Here is a 19414-nt window from a genome sequence, read left to right as displayed (position 1 = left end):
TATTGGAATAATGTCTAGTTATGATGAGATTTTTCAGTATTTTCCAGTATTTTGTGGCATTAACTTACAAAGGCTTTTCATTCTGAAAGTGACACATTCTGGCAGGAAATCTCTACGCCGAAGCGAGCCCAGTTCTGTGTAACTCATTTTACTGACTTCTGGTTTACAATATATCCAAATTAGTTTAGGTCACGTTTCTTAACAGTCACATGAAAAGCTATTTTCCTGTAGGAAGACTCCATGAGAATTGACCTTGAATAACTGAACTGGGCTTCGTTTTCCAATTGTCTGTGAGTGCTTGCTCCCAAGGCAGTGCTGGTGGAGACAGACAGAGAGCAGGAAGAGATCTCCCCAGGAGTCAGACTGCCATGTTGTCACCCTTCCTTGTTTCTTTGTTGGTTTCACACAGTCCATCTCCTTGACTTCTGTGTTGTTTTTCCTTTGTTATTTTACCTTTCCCATTTTCTCTCCCCCTCCCCGAGATATCTTTCTACTCTGTCTTATCCTCTCCTTAGGAAAAATCATCATGGGCAACAGAGACATACTCCCTCCAAATCCCCTGCTTAGCGGAGGAGCTGAGGACTATCGAGACTAGCATGAGTACTATTAGGACACTAGTGCTTTGGGGGAACCTTCTTTTCTGTGTCCCATTTTGTTGTTGGGTTGGGGATAAAAAGGCCAAATTACTGCTTGTTGATAGCAGCTTTTACTTAGGCAAAAAGCCTTTTTTAATCCAGGGGCAGAAGCCATGTCTGAGATTGCTGTGGCCTTTGCTAGCTGTACCAGGCAGAGAATTGATCGATTTTTTAAGATGTGCCAGTTGCTGATGCTGACAAATGCTGTGGGAAATAATCCTACAATTCTGAGTTATTCCACACGTTTTAAGTGACAGTTTTTCCACACGGGATTCAGGGATACGACGGAATGACCAGAGGGAGTGCAGGATCAGCCACGCTGCCCGTGGTAACATCTTCACAGCATATTCTAAAGCTCGTTATCTTTTTCGATCTGTTTAAGGTCATCGATTTCATACCGGTCATTAAAGAAAATTCAGAATGGGAAAGTAGAAGCAAATGAACTTAGAATCCCTATCACAAATGACTGATGGCTTTATATAGTTATAAAAGTCTTACAAGAATATCCTCTGATTAATGACTAATAGTAATTAAACTTACAAAGAGCTGCAGTAAATCCTGTACGATTTTTTGCACTTTTGAAAAAGTACTGTTTTATTTCATATCACGTAAATTTTGTTAAATAGAGGAAACACTGCTTCCCCGGTGCTTTTGTTTTTCCCTCTGGATTGTAGCAATGGAGCACTTGCATGTTGTGTTTGATGCCTTGCATGATGAAGACATGCAATGGCAAGTTCCAGTCTGCATGCTGCTTAATGAATGTTTTCCTTTTCTCTCCTTCCCTGTTATGTGCTTACAGAAGACAACTATGTGGAAGGTGGGTGCTTTCTACCTTATTTTCCTAAGCTCTTGTTTTTCCCTTCTGTTTAGTGGTTTTTTTCCCCCTTCTGCTTAATGTTATAAAAGTACGCATATCATTCAGTACGGTAAGTTGCATTTTTTACCCATAAAGGCATACAAGCGTATTAAATAAGTGTGATTTCTTTTTCCATACAGAACACAAGCAAAGCTCCATTTTAATCTTGGCCTTATTGGTGCAATTCCAGAATATTCCCACTGAAACAATGGGATTTATACTCATATGGCTGATATCATCCTTCAAAATCATTCGGGAAATGTGCAGAAGCACAGATTTCTTCTCATGTTCTGTATGCAAAACACTGCAAGAAACGATTTGTTTCATTAGTGTGGAACATAAATCCTCCTCATAAGAATGTAATGCATGTTAAATACCTATCTTTTAATTGCTTAGGAAAATGGAAAGCGCTTTTCTCTTCAACACTACAGATCTTGCTTACAGTGATATCCTTTACAACACAAAGATTTAGGAAAAAAGTTTTTCTGTCTCCCTTTTACCATAATGCACTCTATCTTTTTGGACATTGTGAAAGAAGCAGCATGTGATTTTAATAATAATGTTGGTATGTAATTAAGTCCCTTTAAAGAAAGTATGGCACAGGGCAGTGGAAACTAAAGCACAATGGCATCTAGCCTGAATATTGGTAAGTAAGTCTATCAGCTGGTAAAACATGTTGCGTGCATATACATTGTAGTTTTAAAGGTACAGAATGTGCTTCACATATCAGCTATTGCTGGGAATCAATACTGTCTTTTTCCCTATAAGCCAAAAGGTGCAGGTGCTTTTTTATGTGCAAGTGCTTTTAAAAGTCTCTCTGGGCTGAATCTTTGCATACTGGATCATCTATTTGAAAAATCAGTTTATCTATCTAAAATGAGCGATAACTTGGTTTTTATTTTTTCCAATACTTGTAAAACTACTTTTAAATCAAGGACTTTACAAGCTAAGTCATATGCAAAGTCACTGCCCTGGCCCAGCTCTGACCCAGGGTCCTGTAGTGAGCCACTGTGGGGCCTGAGTTATTTTAATCTTGGCCTTATTGGTGCAATTCCAGAATATTCCCACTGAAACAATGGGATTTATACTCATATGGCTGATATCATCCTTCAAAATCATTCGGGAAATGTGCAGAAGCACAGATTTCTTCTCATGTTCTGTATGCAAAACACTGCAAGAAACGATTTGTTTCATTAGTGTGGAACATAAATCCTCCTCATAAGAATGTAATGCATGTTAAATACCTATCTTTTAATTGCTTAGGAAAATGGAAAGCGCTTTTCTCTTCAACACTACAGATCTTGCTTACAGTGATATCCTTTACAACACAAAGATTTAGGAAAAAAGTTTTTCTGTCTCCCTTTTACCATAATGCACTCTATCTTTTTGGACATTGTGAAAGAAGCAGCATGTGATTTTAATAATAATGTTGGTATGTAATTAAGTCCCTTTAAAGAAAGTATGGCACAGGGCAGTGGAAACTAAAGCACAATGGCATCTAGCCTGAATATTGGTAAGTAAGTCTATCAGCTGGTAAAACATGTTGCGTGCATATACATTGTAGTTTTAAAGGTACAGAATGTGCTTCACATATCAGCTATTGCTGGGAATCAATACTGTCTTTTTCCCTATAAGCCAAAAGGTGCAGGTGCTTTTTTATGTGCAAGTGCTTTTAAAAGTCTCTCTGGGCTGAATCTTTGCATACTGGATCATCTATTTGAAAAATCAGTTTATCTATCTAAAATGAGCGATAACTTGGTTTTTATTTTTTCCAATACTTGTAAAACTACTTTTAAATCAAGGACTTTACAAGCTAAGTCATATGCAAAGTCACTGCCCTGGCCCAGCTCTGACCCAGGGTCCTGTAGTGAGCCACTGTGGGGTCTGAGTTCATCCAGGATTCAAGTCACCGTGGGCCACTGCCTGCCTGTGCAGTGACACCTTCTGAAAAAGCCTGGAAGTATCGGTACTGCTTTCCTCTGGGCTACTGTATTCAAGGGAAAGAGAGGTGCTCAGATCTAGCACATACACAATCCCATGCCATTTCAGTAAAATTTATGTTACCAGTAGGAGAAATAAAATTTAAGCAATTCTCATGCTTTAATTGTGTGCACTGTCACGCACAAACATATCAATAGAATTTCCTTTTCATTGTGGTATAAAAACACATTCAACAACACTGGGACAGGAATTCTAATTGGAAAACACAAAACCCCAGAAACAAGTACCTAATCTTATACTTGATCTGTCCATAAAACTCTTACTGACGTGAACATGAGTCTCAAATGTGAATTAGGATCAGTGTAACTAGATAAGGAGGTTCAGTTTCACTTTGTGTATTCATTTATGCACAGCAGTACAAGGTAAAGCCCGGATAGCAGTTAATCCAGACTTTATCTGAATCTAATTCTTAAAAATGCAACCTTAAATTTATTCCAGCACAGGTCTGGATACTTATGCATACATTGAAGTTACAAAGGATGTGTATGTAAAGAATGGAAGCATAGAATGGTCTGTCCAAAGCACGATTTGGAAACCAAGCTATAATTTTTCGTCTTTGATTTCTGTGATATCTGAGCATCTCTGAAAGTTAGGCTACATAAGAAAACAGAAGGATTTAGTATTTACAGAGTTAATTTTGTATATATTGCTGGTATGAAAAGGCTACGTTTTATTAATTTTACTAAAATTGTGCTAGGGTTGAACGTGTTTACCGCAGGTTTACCATGATTAAATTTTGTTTTGGCCTGTGCTCTGCATGGAACTCACACACCAAATTATGAAAATATCCTATCTTCATATCTGCTTCCACTATCCCATTCTGTGCCCCTTAATTCTCTCCTCTCAGAGCCAAGCTCGGTATAAAGGGAGTGGATCACACATGAAGCATTCCTACTAAATCTTGAATTCCTAATTCACAAAGAAAAGGCTTTTATCGCTCCGTTTATGAAGTAATGGTGCACAAATTAATATTTTCAATGTATGGTATGCCTGTACATGCCTAGTTAAGGCTAGAACTTTCCATGACTATCCATTGTGGTATTCTCTATTACAAGCAGATTGTCATTTAAAAAATCCAGCAGGGATTGCTATCACGGTAGATGTATCTGTATCATTTTAAACCACTTTGTGGACTGCACAGGTGCAGTCATAGTAATTCTTCACTCTTCCATAGCCTTCATCTGTAGATTGCAAAAATATAAAATAAGGTAAGTATCATTATGTGCTTTTAGCAGTAAGTATAAGTAGCCTTACTCCTTCACAAATAAAGTAATGTACAGTCAAACCTAATACAGTGTTTTGAGGACTAGTACTAAATTTTTTAATTGATAGATGTTTGGTTTGAGCAGTGTATTTTTTTAACATTCATTTGACTTCCTTTTTTTAGCTGAATAGCACTGTAAGTGACTCTTAAAATTCAAGTGGTTTCTATGATGTTTTCAAGAGGCACTTCTGCCATTTACATTTTTTTCAAATTATATAAGAATTGTGTTTTTACAATTGACCAATCTTATATATCATTTCAGCAAAAATAGCAGCTATCAAGCAGTGGTAATCTCCTGGACCTCTTGTTTAGGTCCTTATAGCTATAAAGATCATATTTAAATGCAAGCTAGTAAGAGTTTATCTTCTTTGCATTCCCCTAGGAGACATGAGAGAGATTTGCTTCATGCCTTCTAAAAGCTGAAAGAGGTTATATAAAGTAGCTGCTGAAAAGTCACAATTTTATTAAAGAAAAAGATGTAACATTTGACTAGTTTCACCTTCCCTCTATCCAGTACAGTTAAGGCCAAGTCAAAAGTCTGAGATTTCTTACTACAGCTGCCAACACAAAAACTTAAAAGCCAAAAGCCAAGTTAAATAATCACGCTTCCAGAAGGCCACACATCAAAGGATCCAAGCAAGGCATTAAAAGAATGAAGCTTGAGTATAGATCTGTATAGTTTGTGTATTCAGTGTGCCTCTCTTGCAGCAATGCTTGCAGAGAAAGAACACACGTGAAAACATTTCTACTCTGTTTCAGAAGCTGCAAACTGCAGCCCAGCTGTGTGATGTTTCCCCAGCAATGCTTGTGTAGGCATCCCTTCAAGATCACAATCAGCTTTCATTTACATTGCCATCAGCCCCAGGTAATCCCACCAGCTGCAAGGTGGTGTATTAGGAAACAGAATCTATTGCACAAGAGATGGGGCACATCAGGCCCTTTAGTTTAACCACACTTCTAAAAAAGCATAGACATTAAAAGCACTAATTCAGCAAAACCATTGTTAGTCTATTTGTAACATCAGTTGCGATTTGGAACTGATAAGATATGAATCCTTTCAGGCTGATTGCAGGCAGGAGTTCCTTCTTTGAACTCCCCCCAAGTACTGTGAGTCATTTGTGCACCGAATTTTCTTTGTGAATTAGAAATCACAGGAACTCTCTAGGAAGTCTGCTTTCCAATAAAGAGAAGGATTTTTTATTGCACACCTTCTTTGTGTGAATTAATTTTAATTAATTGCAAATTTGAAAATAATGTATCACGTTTTATAGTTGTTGGAGAAGAGGAGCACATTTAACGCATGAGCAATTAGTAACTTCTAAAATGGATCCTAAATAGCAAAGTTCAACAAGAATAAGCCCATTTTTTAATCCAGATGTAAAATGTGGAAAAACCTTCATATTTCTAGAAAAATGCTCACCCTACATCACATTATTCTCAGTGACAATATAAGCATCATTTTAATATAATGAATTAAAAAACCTGAATATTTTTGGTTAAAGAGTAATGAAGTTTGGCTCTGGTTGAGTGATTATTGTTATGGACGTCTGTTTTGAAATGTCACTAGACCTATACTGGTATGATTGGATTTCATCTCACAATACAAATATAAAGCAAAATCTATTTCTCACAGATTTATGAAGTAGCTGCAGAAGCTGTCACTTAAATTTTCTTTATTGCTATGTATTTTATATTACATATGTAATAATTTGCCTTCTCTGGAACAAATCCATTCTACTGTCACATTTCACACAAATAAAGAGACATCCCTTGCATTATCATTTCAATGTGATGAAGAAATTTTATTTAATTACCTGAAATGCTCATTTTTACGAGGGGAAAAAGATCAGACCCAGCCCATTTTTCAGGTTTACACTTCTCCAGGTTTTTATCGTCATTTCACATGTAGAGGACAGGAAGTCCTCCCAGCAAAGTGTTCAAAGCAATATAATCAGAATACGATAAAGACAGATTAAAGGAGCTGGTTGGATTTGGAAGCATTTTATTATTTTCTGTCATCCCAACTACTGCACAGAAGAAATACACAATAAAACAGCACCCAGTGTTTGAATTGCAGTTCTGTTACTTGTAGCCCAAAGCATTCCAACCAGTGGTTGAAAAATGCTCTTTGATTTCCCTCTGTGATACAGACATCTCATAGGAAACAGATGCCTGTCACAAAACATTTTTGTCACTGTGACAACACCACCTTCCCGTGCTCCCTTGTTTATTGCTGACTGTGCTCTTGTTTCCCTTCAAGGTCTGGCGCACCTGATGATGGGCGACCAAGGTATGGGCTCTGTTCCTTTTCCACTCTGCTTTCATTGTTTCTTCTTGTTCTGTAGCTGCTTTGAATCCATCACTGCAAATGATGGGCAAATGCTTGAAAGCTGTCTTTGGCTGCAAATAAACACATGGTTTTAGTCACATCTTTTCTTATTTCATTAATTTTTTTTTTTGTTTGCTCCGTAAGCTTTTGTCCGTCCTGCCTCCTCAATTCCCCCTCTTGCAATACAATAACTGAAGAGGTGAGAGAAATAAGAAGGTGATTAAGAAAATTTAATGTATTTATCAGAAAGTAAAATTATGGGTGATTCTATAAACGATAAACGAAGCACAAGAGCACTCTTCAGGTAGCTCCTCAAAGAAGATACTCAGCTTGTCACATTGTACACATTGAAGAGTCCATTTACATTAATGCATGGCTGATTGGAAATGTGCAGAAAGCACCTGCTCCTGGCTTCTGGAATGCTGAGAGTACAATTTTACTACATAACGAAATCAGTCAGGCTTCTGGAATGCTGAGAGTACAATTTTACAACCTAACGAAATCAGTGATTTTTTTTTTTTCCTCCTAACCTATTGTCCATGTTACTTTTGTGTCACTCTTTCTTATCTAAGCATGGGTTATTTCTGTGTTTCTCTGCATGTACATGGTTGGAAAAAAAATAAACTAAATCCCTAATACGACACTGGTTGCATCTCCATTTGTCTCCAGACACTTACCTTATACTTTGTCTCTTCATGTTCAGATACTATTGCATTTACATATACTCATGACTCTTACTGTTGTTTCTCTCCTCTTCTTTATTCTCTTTTTGTCTGGAAATGCTTTCTTCATGGAACCATTTCACCAAATCCATAGGTAAAAGTAAAGGTATTACATGCTTTTCTTTATTTTTTAATGCCATCGGTATACTGTAATGTATGTATAAGCAATGCAAATAAATGTAAATCTTTTTGCACTGATAACATGAGGTAGGTATACTTTTAAAGTAAATATTTCATGGATAACAAGGTAAGGAGAATTATCCTAAAGTACAGGCTGACCTTTTTTTAAAGTTTGTCTCCTGGTTTTGTGAGAGATGTAAAACTTTGGCAGTGATAAAGGAGGCTACAGTTGTAGAAAGCATTCAGGATGAAATAACAGCCACGTTTTGAGGTATGCATTTTTCTGTTCTCAAAGAATTGTAGTCTAAACCACCAGACACAGCAAAAAGCATGATGTTGTTCAACAGAGACTCTCTGGAAATAATCTGTCCAGGGCCAGTCTACAGCTTGATGTAAGTTTTAAATCTGAATAGCACTGACTTCAGCAAGTCTCTGCTATCAGCTGATCACATTTGCCCTGAGATTTTCCTTGCATATTAATCGCTTTGATTGTATCTGAGACAAGAATTGGACAAAGGAACGAGGAAGAATGAACGCCAAAGAGAAGTGTGGGGTTTATTTCAGAATTTTTTACTCTTTTTTGTTTCTTTATCTAACGAATATCAGCCATGTTTACTTTCTTTCTCCTGGAGGGAACATGTGCAGTAGGGTCAAGACTTTTCCAGTAAAAATAAACACCAGGTTTTGCTATGAGGATACTTGTTCACAGACATCATGTAAATATATATTTTATTATAAGAAGCTGGTCATTAAAAGCCAGTAAACCTGTGTTACATGTGATGAATAATGCAGTATTATTAATCTTAAGCATTTGTCAGTGTGTGCCTACTCTCGGTATAAATCAGAAATGCAATTTGCATGGTCGTACTTCACTAACTAGTTAGATTAGAAATAACCTTCTAGGTTCCTTGGTGTCTTGGTTGATTTAGTGTTTCCACACCTAGAAAGTTCATGTGATGCAATGACTGTAGTGTCTCATTCCTCTTCATATCAGATTCTCTGGAGAGACTGTGTACCTGGTTATAGGTGGGATACTATTTAAAGGGTTCTGTGTGTTCTGGAGCTGTAAATCTTCTTGCCTCAGAAAAGTTTTAAGCCAGGAGAATGTAAAACAGACTACAGATTTCTGTGTTTTGTAGGATTGTCTTTTTTGTTGAATATCTGATCCTTGTGTTTTTCTTAAATTTACCTTGTATGTATTACTTCCTTATTCCTTCTTATCACTATCTTATTCCTTAATGGTAGATATCTTGGGTGGAATTACCTTAAAATGACATTTTATACTAACTGAACTGTGACGTTGTAGGTCATTTTTATCAATACCAAGGAAATATTTTTCTAGATTATTCTATACAGAATACATGATGTAGTATGAACAACAATGAAATTTTATTTTGTATAAAGGGATGAAAACATAAGCATTGTGGATATGTGTTATGATTGGTGGTTGATCTGGAAAGCAGATTTTAACCAAAAAAATCCCAACTTTGCAAGTATTGTGCAATAGTTAGATATTTATACTATTATTTTAAAAGATTTAACAACTGTATGACTTTGGATATATTAGCTACATTTCATGTTTAATGATGTGCCATGTGACATAATTTAAACACCGGTCACCGGTCATCCAATCATTTGACTACTTTTTTCTTTTCACATTTTAGTTTTTTATTAGATTTATCAAGTTTTTATGGGAATGCCAATTACTGTGTTTTGATAATCACAATACTTCTTCTGTAAATATAACACTGTATATTTGTTCAAATGGATGGAAAGGGTTTATGTTTATACAGACTCTAGTTGCTTGTAACAGAAAATATCCCTTGATATTGAGCTACATCCTCAACCAGGGGTAAATGATCTCATTTAATTTACTACCTGGAAACTACACTAATATTGGCTATTGAAACATGTGACCTTGAAACAATTGTGGTAACACATATTTGTGACATGTGACAACATAACAAAGGACGAGGGTGGTGGAAAGGAACGAAGGGACAAAAGAGGAGCTCAGCATTGAATTCATTTGCAGCTATTTCAGTCTTTCGTTAATAAGTTCAGTTCCTTTAGAGGTCAGTAACAAAAGTGATTGCAAAATTCTGAGTGATTATATCATTAATTAATCTTATTTTGGAAATATAAGCAATAAAAAAATTTTAAGAAGCTTTAATATGCAGTTTGCCTTGGAGAGTGTAAATGGCTGAAGTATCACTATCTTTTTTAATTGTGTAGATGTTCCTTGGGAACAGATGTTCCCTGGAAAAGGTAAAGAAAACAATATACCTTCAGAATGAGGAGAGGATGTGGATAGGGTAGGGACCTGGTGGTGACAGAGGAAGGGGGGTTGAGGCAGCCTTTCCAAGTGGGCAAGCAAAACAAAATCCAGTACAATCTCACTGGATACACCTGCTATTTGTCATTTAATTGTAAATATAAATTGGGATACTCTGGATAATTTCCCCCAAAAGTTTTTATTGAAGCTTTATCAATATTAGCAAAGCTGTCTCTGGCCTCTAGAGAAAGGCAGAAGCAAAGCTCAGAAGATGTCACAGGGCTGAGACATGTGTCAGTACTGAAGGTCATGCAACTTGATCTATGTGCAAAACCAGCTGACATAAAGGAGGATATAACATAAAGCTGAGAGCCTATGCAGAAGCTTGTCTCATATCTTTAGAGCTATACAAAACTTGTTTTCTAATCCATTCATTACTCCTTGTAGATCATAAGCCTAATTCTAGGAAGAGCCACAAGCTTTTAGTCGTACTGCCATTCATTTATTTTCTGATAAGCTTGCTTTCCGAAATACTTAGGAAATCCATTATTTTTTTTTCCCTTAGTCGTACTGCCATTCATTTATTTTCTGATAAGCTTGCGTTCCGAAATACTTAGGAAATCTATTATTTTTTTTCCCATGGAAGTCACCTACCTGTATAGAACTTTAGCAGTAGAGTTCTCACAGCTGGGTGGTGAAAAGACAAGGTAAGGTGTGTAAGTGGGGTTTATATTTTTATTAGACCACTTGAATATGCTACTAAGAGCAATTGTTGGAATTTGAAGCAAACCTTGGAAGTCTGCTGGTGATAACAGACACAGAAGAGGATTTGTTTGCCCAGAACAAAGTTGTGCCCAAACAAATTTTCTCTGCTTTCTCCAGCTATTGTAGGTGGTCTAGTAAAACTACCATTTCCACATTTACTTCATCAAAAGTTCGTACCTCTTGGATTTCCCGTGCAGAAGTATTTTGTAATGAGTAGTAATACAACTAAGATTACATGGTAACTAACGTAAAACACTCAGTTTCTTTATTCTTTCAAAAAAATTCCTCTCTTCCTTTTCATTTTATATTGATGAGCAATGAAAGCGATTTATAATTCAGTTACTATAATGTAAAGTGCCATGTATTACTTCCTTTTTATATTGCAGTTCTCTTAAGCCAATACATATTTTTAACTATAGTTTATTTCTATGTAAATAACCTACTTTTGACAATATATATTACTCATTCTATACCTAAACACTATGTTCATTCTCCTGTTCTATTACTTTAGAGATTATGTGCAGCTTTAAATTGTATGTGAGTCACTTGGGTCCATAACAAACTCTTAAATGATATCTAGCTGCGCAATAAGTGCTTCTACCAAAAGATTGATAGTACAACTGCAATTTATTGTATTAGATTACAGGCTTTTGATGTGCTGGTATTTGGTATTCTGTGTATAAATACTGGTGAAAGACTTCAGAACATCAATTTTTATATGTGTCAGATTCCTTGCCAAAAGAAGGCAGATTTTTTATTGCACAAGCTATCGTACAATATCTGTAAAACCAAAGTGATGCCACTGGGTATATTTAAGAGAAGAATTTTGTTAATTATCAATCACACAATTCAGTTGACAACTGGAAAAACAGGGCACTGAAAAAAAAATATAATTAAATAAAGCTTTAAGAATCATGAGCATTAAAATGGTATGCTATAGCTAAGTAATTCCATAGTGCTTGGGTCATGCAACACAAACATCACCTTGTGCCAGTAACCTCCCCGACCATCAAATTATGTGAAATTCAGTCATTAACCCCAATGCGACCATATGTTCATCCTACTGTGATGACTTTCATTTTTGCTCTGTTTACAAAGCACTAAAATAGTTTTGGCCTCTCACACTCTCTGGTCCTCCCGGGATTGTTGAAAAGCCTGTCCTCATCTGCTTTTGTGCGTGCTGCTTCGAAGCGGGTCTGAAAGCCACACATCTTCTGGCCTTCCTCAACCCGAGCCACCAATAGTCCAGAAGCCATGTAAGTGCTTTGGTGGAGCACTGAGCTCCAGCAGTATTTTTGCTAGAGCTCTATTTATGGCTCGGTGCCCTGTTGACATGGGTTCAGTCACAGGGCTTTCTTGACTCTCTGTACTTGTTCACATAGTTGTATATCCTAGGGGATAGCAGCTTATTTGAAAGACTCACTGCTAGAATTGAAGTGACTTGATTTAGGAATTTTACACAGAATGGGGTTGCCAGTCTTGGGTAACTGAAATTATTTCTAAGTGGCATTACAGCAGATGAATGTATAACCTAAGTCTCCTTGCTCAATCTCATAGTCACTTCTACTGATGAACAGATCAGTGAAGTTTAAAAATTCGTCCTCCATTTAACAAGTCCCAAACATTCTGAGATAATTTATAACATGATCAGCACAAGAATTAAAAAAATATTCTATATTAAATGAAATAAATTAAGGAACTTTAAATATAAAGCCCTTCAAAGCACTCCAAAGAGCAGTAACTACACATCATATCTGTTCTATGGTGACTTTTTTTTTAAAGAACCTCATAAATATAGCTGAATAGTGGCTGATGTTCACCAAAAATACTGCAATTAAGTTCTTCTGTGTAACCCATGCACATATGCCTATACATACATGTTTCAATAAATATTTACAGTATCTTTATATTTTTATGGTTAATCTGTTCAAATTTTTGTTCAAAATCATAATGAACTATATGTTAAATGTTTTAATCGGAACGGTGATACCTGTATGTATTTAAAAGTTGTGGTGCATTGAATAATAATAATTTGCTTGCACTTCAGTGGGTGATACCTAGCAAGCCTAGAATATGGCATTTGGAGCTGCAGATTCATCTTTACGTTGAAATGTAATCAATTAATGCTCCCTAAGGAGAAAAATGCAGCAGAACATGACTGTTGAAGAAGTTTTCTGTCTGAAATACCTGGTTCAGAAGCAATCCATCAACATTGGGATCAGAAATGCAAGTTCTGGCTTGAGACACGTATGCCCAAAATTACATCTGAGATAGCCGATTCCTGATCAGCAGTATGAAAAGAAATTGTAGGGACCTGCCATAAATATCAAGAAAACTATATGAAGAAAGGGGAACACATTATTTTTAAAACGTTATTTTTCTGACATAAGTCACCATGTGGTAACACCCAATCCATGCCATGTGTTCTAGTACCTTTCCACCACCAAAATAAAACATTTACCATATTCTGAATAATCCGGATGCCACTCAAAATTACCATGTATCATATATACACATGTACATGTGTCATAGGTCTCCTGTGGATTCAAAGGAAAGAAAATCAATGTGGATTTTATGTTTAAAAAGTTACATTTGCAAAAGTGTACATTTCTGCTGGGTCTAGAAAGCATTGTAGTATAAGATAGTATGTATTTAAGATTTTGGCTTCCTTGACGCTAGATTCCACTTCTGAGCATAGATTTCACCAGAAGATGGGTATGCTGACAGAGAGCCTTTCAAAATAATATTAAAGGATCTATATTTCAGTGCAAAAATAGGTGGGGATTTATTGAGGATAGGAAATAGTAAAGCAGTCACTCTGAAGAGGTAAAAAAAAATAATTGAGCAGGTAAGCAATGAAGAAATAGGAAAACTAGGCATTTCTTCCTTAAGGCAAATATTTCTTTTTGTGTATATGTAAATATACATAGCAAATGAGAATTACAAACTGCAGCAAAAAAAAGCTGTATCTTTTTTGCACGATGAAATTCCATGAGAGTTCCATACAAATTTCATAGGCATTTCCAACGAAACAGAGATTTCAGAAGGGTGTATTCACAGAATCCTAAAACCTTTTCCTTTACACCTTTTAATATCTGATGGCATTGCTGAGCCAAATATGTTGTTAGAGTGACACTGAGGATTTACTCCAGGGTTGCACTACAGCTAAGACTTTCCTAGAATAAAATTCAGTCCTTGAAATCCATAAAAGTAGCTAAACGAATCAGCCCAACAGACCCTAATTTCTGTTATTTCAGTGAAAACCAAAAGTAACTGGAGATTATTGTACATCTCACTGATAGCAGAAGTCTCAACTGATGTTAACATTAATCCCATCAGAATCATGCCCAGTGGAGTTTCACCAGTTAAGTGGAAAGAAATCAGAGTCCTAAAGGGGATTATTTTCAAATATCTCTAAGATTTGTCTACTTGGAGGCTTACTAAACTCAGGAAAAAACTTTATCAAAATTTCTAAAGAAACTAAATTTAATATAAATATACATAGCAAATGAGAATTACAAACTGCAGCAAAAAAAAGCTGTATCTTTTTTGCACGATGAAATTCCATGAGAGTTCCATACAAATTTCATAGGCATTTCCAACGAAACAGAGATTTCAGAAGGGTGTATTCACAGAATCCTAAAACCTTTTCCTTTACACCTTCTTTTAATATCTGATGGCATTGGTGAGCCAAATATGTTCTTAGAGTGACACTGAGGATTTACTCCAGGGTTGCACTACAGCTAAGACTTTCCTAGGATAAAATTCAGTCTTTGAAATCCATAAAAGCAGCTAAACGAATCAGCCCAACAGACTCTAATTTCTGTTATTTTGGTGAAAACCAAAAGTAACTGGAGATTATTGTACATCTCACTGATAGCAGAAGTCTCAACTGATGTTAACATTAATCCCATCAGAATCATGCCCAGTGGAGTTTCACCAGTTAAGTGGAAAGAAATCAGAGTCCTAAAGGGGATTATTTTCAAATATCTCTAAGATTTGTCTATGTGGAGGCTTATTAAACTCAGGAAAAAGCTTTATCAAAATTTCTATAGAAACTAAATTTAATGAAATAAAACCACCCCAAAATTGCACTGATAGAACTGAAAATTTGGATCACATCACAATGATATGTGAAAATATGTGATGTGAAAATGCACATCACGATATTTTTGCACCCAGAATGACTCCCCACAAAAGAATTGGAAAAGATATTTTAATATCTCTTATTTAGTCAACTGTTCCTATACAGGTAAGAATGCTGCATAACTCCCCACAAAAGAATTGGAAAAGATATTTAAATATCTCTTATTTAGTTGACTGTTCTTGTACAGGTAAGAATGCTGCATACAGAATTTTTAACCTACTCTTTACAGTAATTTTTTATGTCTGTAATAATATACCAAGCTACTTAGAAACAAGAAAAATTTGAATTATCCAGTCTTCTTTAAAGTCTTTTAATTAAACAATATAATTCATCCCGATACTAGCAGTATGTCTCTTTTCGGATAGTCAAAGCCTTCTATGACCCTGTCATTCTTAATTGCTTGAAGGTAGTTTTCTATTTTCACTTCAGGGACCACCCAGAGCAATTAAGTATCAGTACAACAGTGAAACTGTGCAATGAACTGGGAAAATCAGGAGCTCAAAGAAAACTTTTGTAGGAACTAAGTATGGACCATGGACTGTTGTGAAATTCCATCCTCACTATTCTTTTAATGGTTTTCCTACATACTAACCTGTTACCAATATCATTTTTCAGACTTGGGAGGAAAGGAAAGCAATTGAATCTCTTTATTGAATTCATTTACTGTAGTGAAAGAAGTAATTTTTCCCCACTTACATCAGCTATATTTGGGGTATTTTTTCTGTTGGCACCCACTTACCCTAATCTTCTGATTAGCACACCATTTAATTTAAAGGCTGGTTTTGTAACTTGCTAATGTCACTTAGAGATTCTGGTACATCTTGTTGCCTGCTTAAAGTAGACATTTGTTCCTTAAAGAAGGGAAACATCTGGACTCATTCACTGGCATCTCCTCTGAAGTGGTATAGAAGCAACCTCAGATAACAAGAGGCTACAGGAGGAGCTGGTAGGGCCACACCTGGCAGTGTTGATTTGAGTGGCCTCTTTATATTGGGGGGGGAGGAAATAAAAGCAGCTGGGTCTAATCCCTTTCACCTGCCTTTGCATGTTCTTCAGTCAGAGGGAAGCCTGCCTGGAGAGCACAATTCAGCAGTGAGTATATTTTTCACTGGAGTTACCCATAGTTAATAGGTCTACCTACCTTTCATATCGTAAGCCGTTGTTATCCCATTTTCAGAAGGAGTAGCCATCCAAAGGAAAGGAGGCTAAATATCTTTCTGTGACTGTTAATATTCTGTTTCTGAAGCATAACTGTTAGCTAAAAACCCTGAGAGATTGATTTGGGATGCTAGATACATTGGTAATTATGTGACCCCACTCCCACCCAACAGTGACATCTCTCTCTCGGATTAAAAATTAGAAATAATTTACCTGATTTCCCACTTCATTGAACTTGAATATCTTTATTAGGAAGAGCTTGGGTTATATCAAAATAGTGCTAGGTAAGTGCTTTCCATCTCAAAAAAAAAGGGCATCACAGACATTTTGCTGATAGTACGAGCTGGTCCTTTGATTTTCTCAGTTAATGGCTCTGCTTAACAACTTGGTCTTTCAAGGTATTACGCTTAGTATTTGCACAAGTCAGTAAGAAATCTTCAAAAAACCCACCAAGCTCAGTGACAAGCAAATCAGCTTTGAAAGCTATGTTTGCATGGAGACGAGATACTTAATGTTTTGATTTTACTGTTGAACCTGTGCAAAGCAAAGCATAAATTGGTTTTAGAGCCAAATGGCTCTTTGACAAGGCTGTTTTCACTATGAATGGATGCGTCATTTAAATGGGTATTTGATATTATTTGTATTAACTGCACCTACTGAGTAGTTGTTATGTAGTTTTTAATTTTAGAAGAGTTATTTGCATGTAATTGTATTGAACTGTAACACTGGTATATGTTTACATCACCACAAAGATGATTCTATTTTAATTTAATCTTCCTATACGTGAACCCCACCCAGGTCATTGTGGTACAAGTACTGAACTGGTGCTCTGTGTTGACTATACATTTTGGAGGGATATTTCAAGGTGCTTAGATTATTATGAACCTTAAAGCACATGCAAATACAGCTGTGTTTGTGTCAGTCATGAACTGATTTTTTTGTTGGTGTCCTTAGCAGACTATTCAGCCCTATAGTTCTCTGCAATAAATCATTCAAATAAGGGTACTGTCCATGACTGTAACTGTATTGTAAGGTTTGGAAGAAAATTTAGACTTCAGAAAAGAATCATATAAAAGTATCTAAGTGCAAGGCTGGAACAACGAAGGTAAACTTGGAAATTAGTAATTTTATATGATTCTTGGGCAGTGTATTCATCTCTATGGAATTGGTATGTTCATACATATCTATACAACCTATATTAGAGTAAAAGATCTATGGCAAATCTATATGTTGAACGTTACATAAAGCCACCTGAGTCCCGCTGTTAGTCTACTGCTATGTACCTCCTCAGAGCAAAGAAAGGAGCTGTTTAGATTGCTGTGAAGAGGATATATACTCGTATTTCTATTGAAAATATTGAGAAGCACTGAATACATAGAGTAAAACACCATAAGTCATTCACAATTCTAAAGGACAAATTCCTCAACAATTTTTAATAGCATATGCGCATTTAACATACATATATGTAGCTGCATTCAGGACACAGGCACGTATATGGATAAATAAAAATGCCCTGAAAGCATTCAGTTCTGCTATACTTTATGAGTTTACCTCTTAGAAATGCCACTATCTCAAGCTTTCTATTATGACAAAGGTGTAATAAAAATGACTGCCGTGTCTGCATCCGTAAATCACTATTATGTGTCATTTATTCTCTCTTCCAGGAAAACAAATGTATTTGAGATTTATTCATTGTTCTAAAATAGATGAGAGAGTTATGCTTTGTGGTGTCCCTGAAACAGATAGTCTTGTTAAAGAAACAGGTTTTTGAAAGTCGTGCGTTTATTCAGCTGTCGTAAAAGTAATACAAAAGTGTAATTAATATTTTCTTTTTCAGAACACCAAGGAGATGTGTATATCAGCCCTATAGCTTTTAATAAGTACATATAACTCTCTGAAATGTACATATATCTAGGTCATGCTAATTACCCACCTTGGGAGGCAAGAATGTGGCTATACTTCTCTACCTAGTTGGCATACTCTTGAGACCCATGTCAGAAGAACAGGCTTCAGAAAGTCTAAAAATACTTTTCCTAGGTTCTTAGCCGTTAAACTGCTTAAAGAGGAGGTCTCTCATGTACTAGCTGACAGCCTGTAATTTGTATGATGCAGGAAATAAGGCTAGATAATCAAAAACAACCCTTCTGGCCTTGAAGCCTATGAATCACACCTAATGCAGAAATTACTGGGGTAATATGTAAGAAAATTGTCAGACTATAAAAACAGCCACCTCGGTTTTATTTTACTAGGAGTAATTTTATTGTATTTCTTGTGTAGATGGAATTATGTATCAATGATTCAAGCCCTAACACTCTTTATGGGCTAACTGGAAAAACCATTCAAAGCATTCCATTAAGTCAGAAGGTAACATGAAAATTAAAACATCTTCATGGAAAAGCCTCAAATGTGTATGGAGTGTGAAGCAAAAGGAGATTAATTTTTCTGAAAGTTCAACATTTTGCTGTGATCATTTATTTTGAATACTTCAAGTTGAGTTCTACAGTTAAACAGTCTCATTTTCAGGAATGTTATGCCATTCAGTATTTTTGTTTTATACAGACATTTATAACACATTTGCAACAGAGTATGGGGATCTTCCAGTTATACTGTAAGAAGTGAGGTTACCATCTTATGCAGTGATTGCTGCACTAGAGAAACCTGGGCAAAAAATTTTTGTGAATTATTTGTGCAGTAAATCTGAAGCCGTTCATTTTTGTGCTTTGATACAGGGAAAAATGCCTATACAAAGCTGATAAATTCCGTGCGGAACAGAAATTGTGATCTAATTCACAAAATTTGATAAACCAGAGACTAAAGGAGTCCCATAAGAGTGCTCTGAATTAGGCAGAAGAAAGATTCCTACTCTAAGACCCAGAGTTTTAATTTCAAGACTGAACCCAGTGTTCTAATATTTGGTTTCTCTTTGAACCTCACCATTCAAAAATATATTCACTGCGGGTTAAGTAATCGTTTTTAGTTGCAATATATTCACACAAAAGGAGAGGATGGAATCATAGGCTACTTCAGTGAAGGACTTATTATTCTACATCAGAATTATCTTTATTCATGAAGACTTCAAATACTTTCTTAATCTTCAGTCTTACTGTAACCAGGAAAAGATTTGCTAAAATTAAAGATGACAAAT

General features: G+C 36.0%; 1 protein-coding gene across 1 annotated transcript in view; it reads left to right on the top strand.

Annotated features, from left to right (window-relative positions):
* NRXN1 (neurexin 1) overlaps nucleotides 1–19414 on the top strand; it is a 765322-nt gene that overhangs the window by 77575 nt on the left and 668333 nt on the right. The window contains exons 2-4 of the mRNA XM_014962458.1: nucleotides 1435–1452; nucleotides 7017–7046; nucleotides 7902–7913. Of these exons, the coding sequence (XP_014817944.1) occupies nucleotides 1435–1452; nucleotides 7017–7046; nucleotides 7902–7913 (60 nt within the window). The remainder of the gene's footprint in view (nucleotides 1–1434; nucleotides 1453–7016; nucleotides 7047–7901; nucleotides 7914–19414) is intronic.

The sequence above is a fragment of the Calidris pugnax genome, unplaced genomic scaffold (assembly GCF_001431845.1).
Source record: "Calidris pugnax isolate Ruff unplaced genomic scaffold, ASM143184v1 scaffold147, whole genome shotgun sequence".
Classification (NCBI taxonomy): Eukaryota; Metazoa; Chordata; class Aves; order Charadriiformes; family Scolopacidae; genus Calidris; species Calidris pugnax.
The sequence above is the reverse complement of the archived record's forward strand: the minus strand, read 5'-3'. Positions and strand labels throughout refer to the sequence as shown.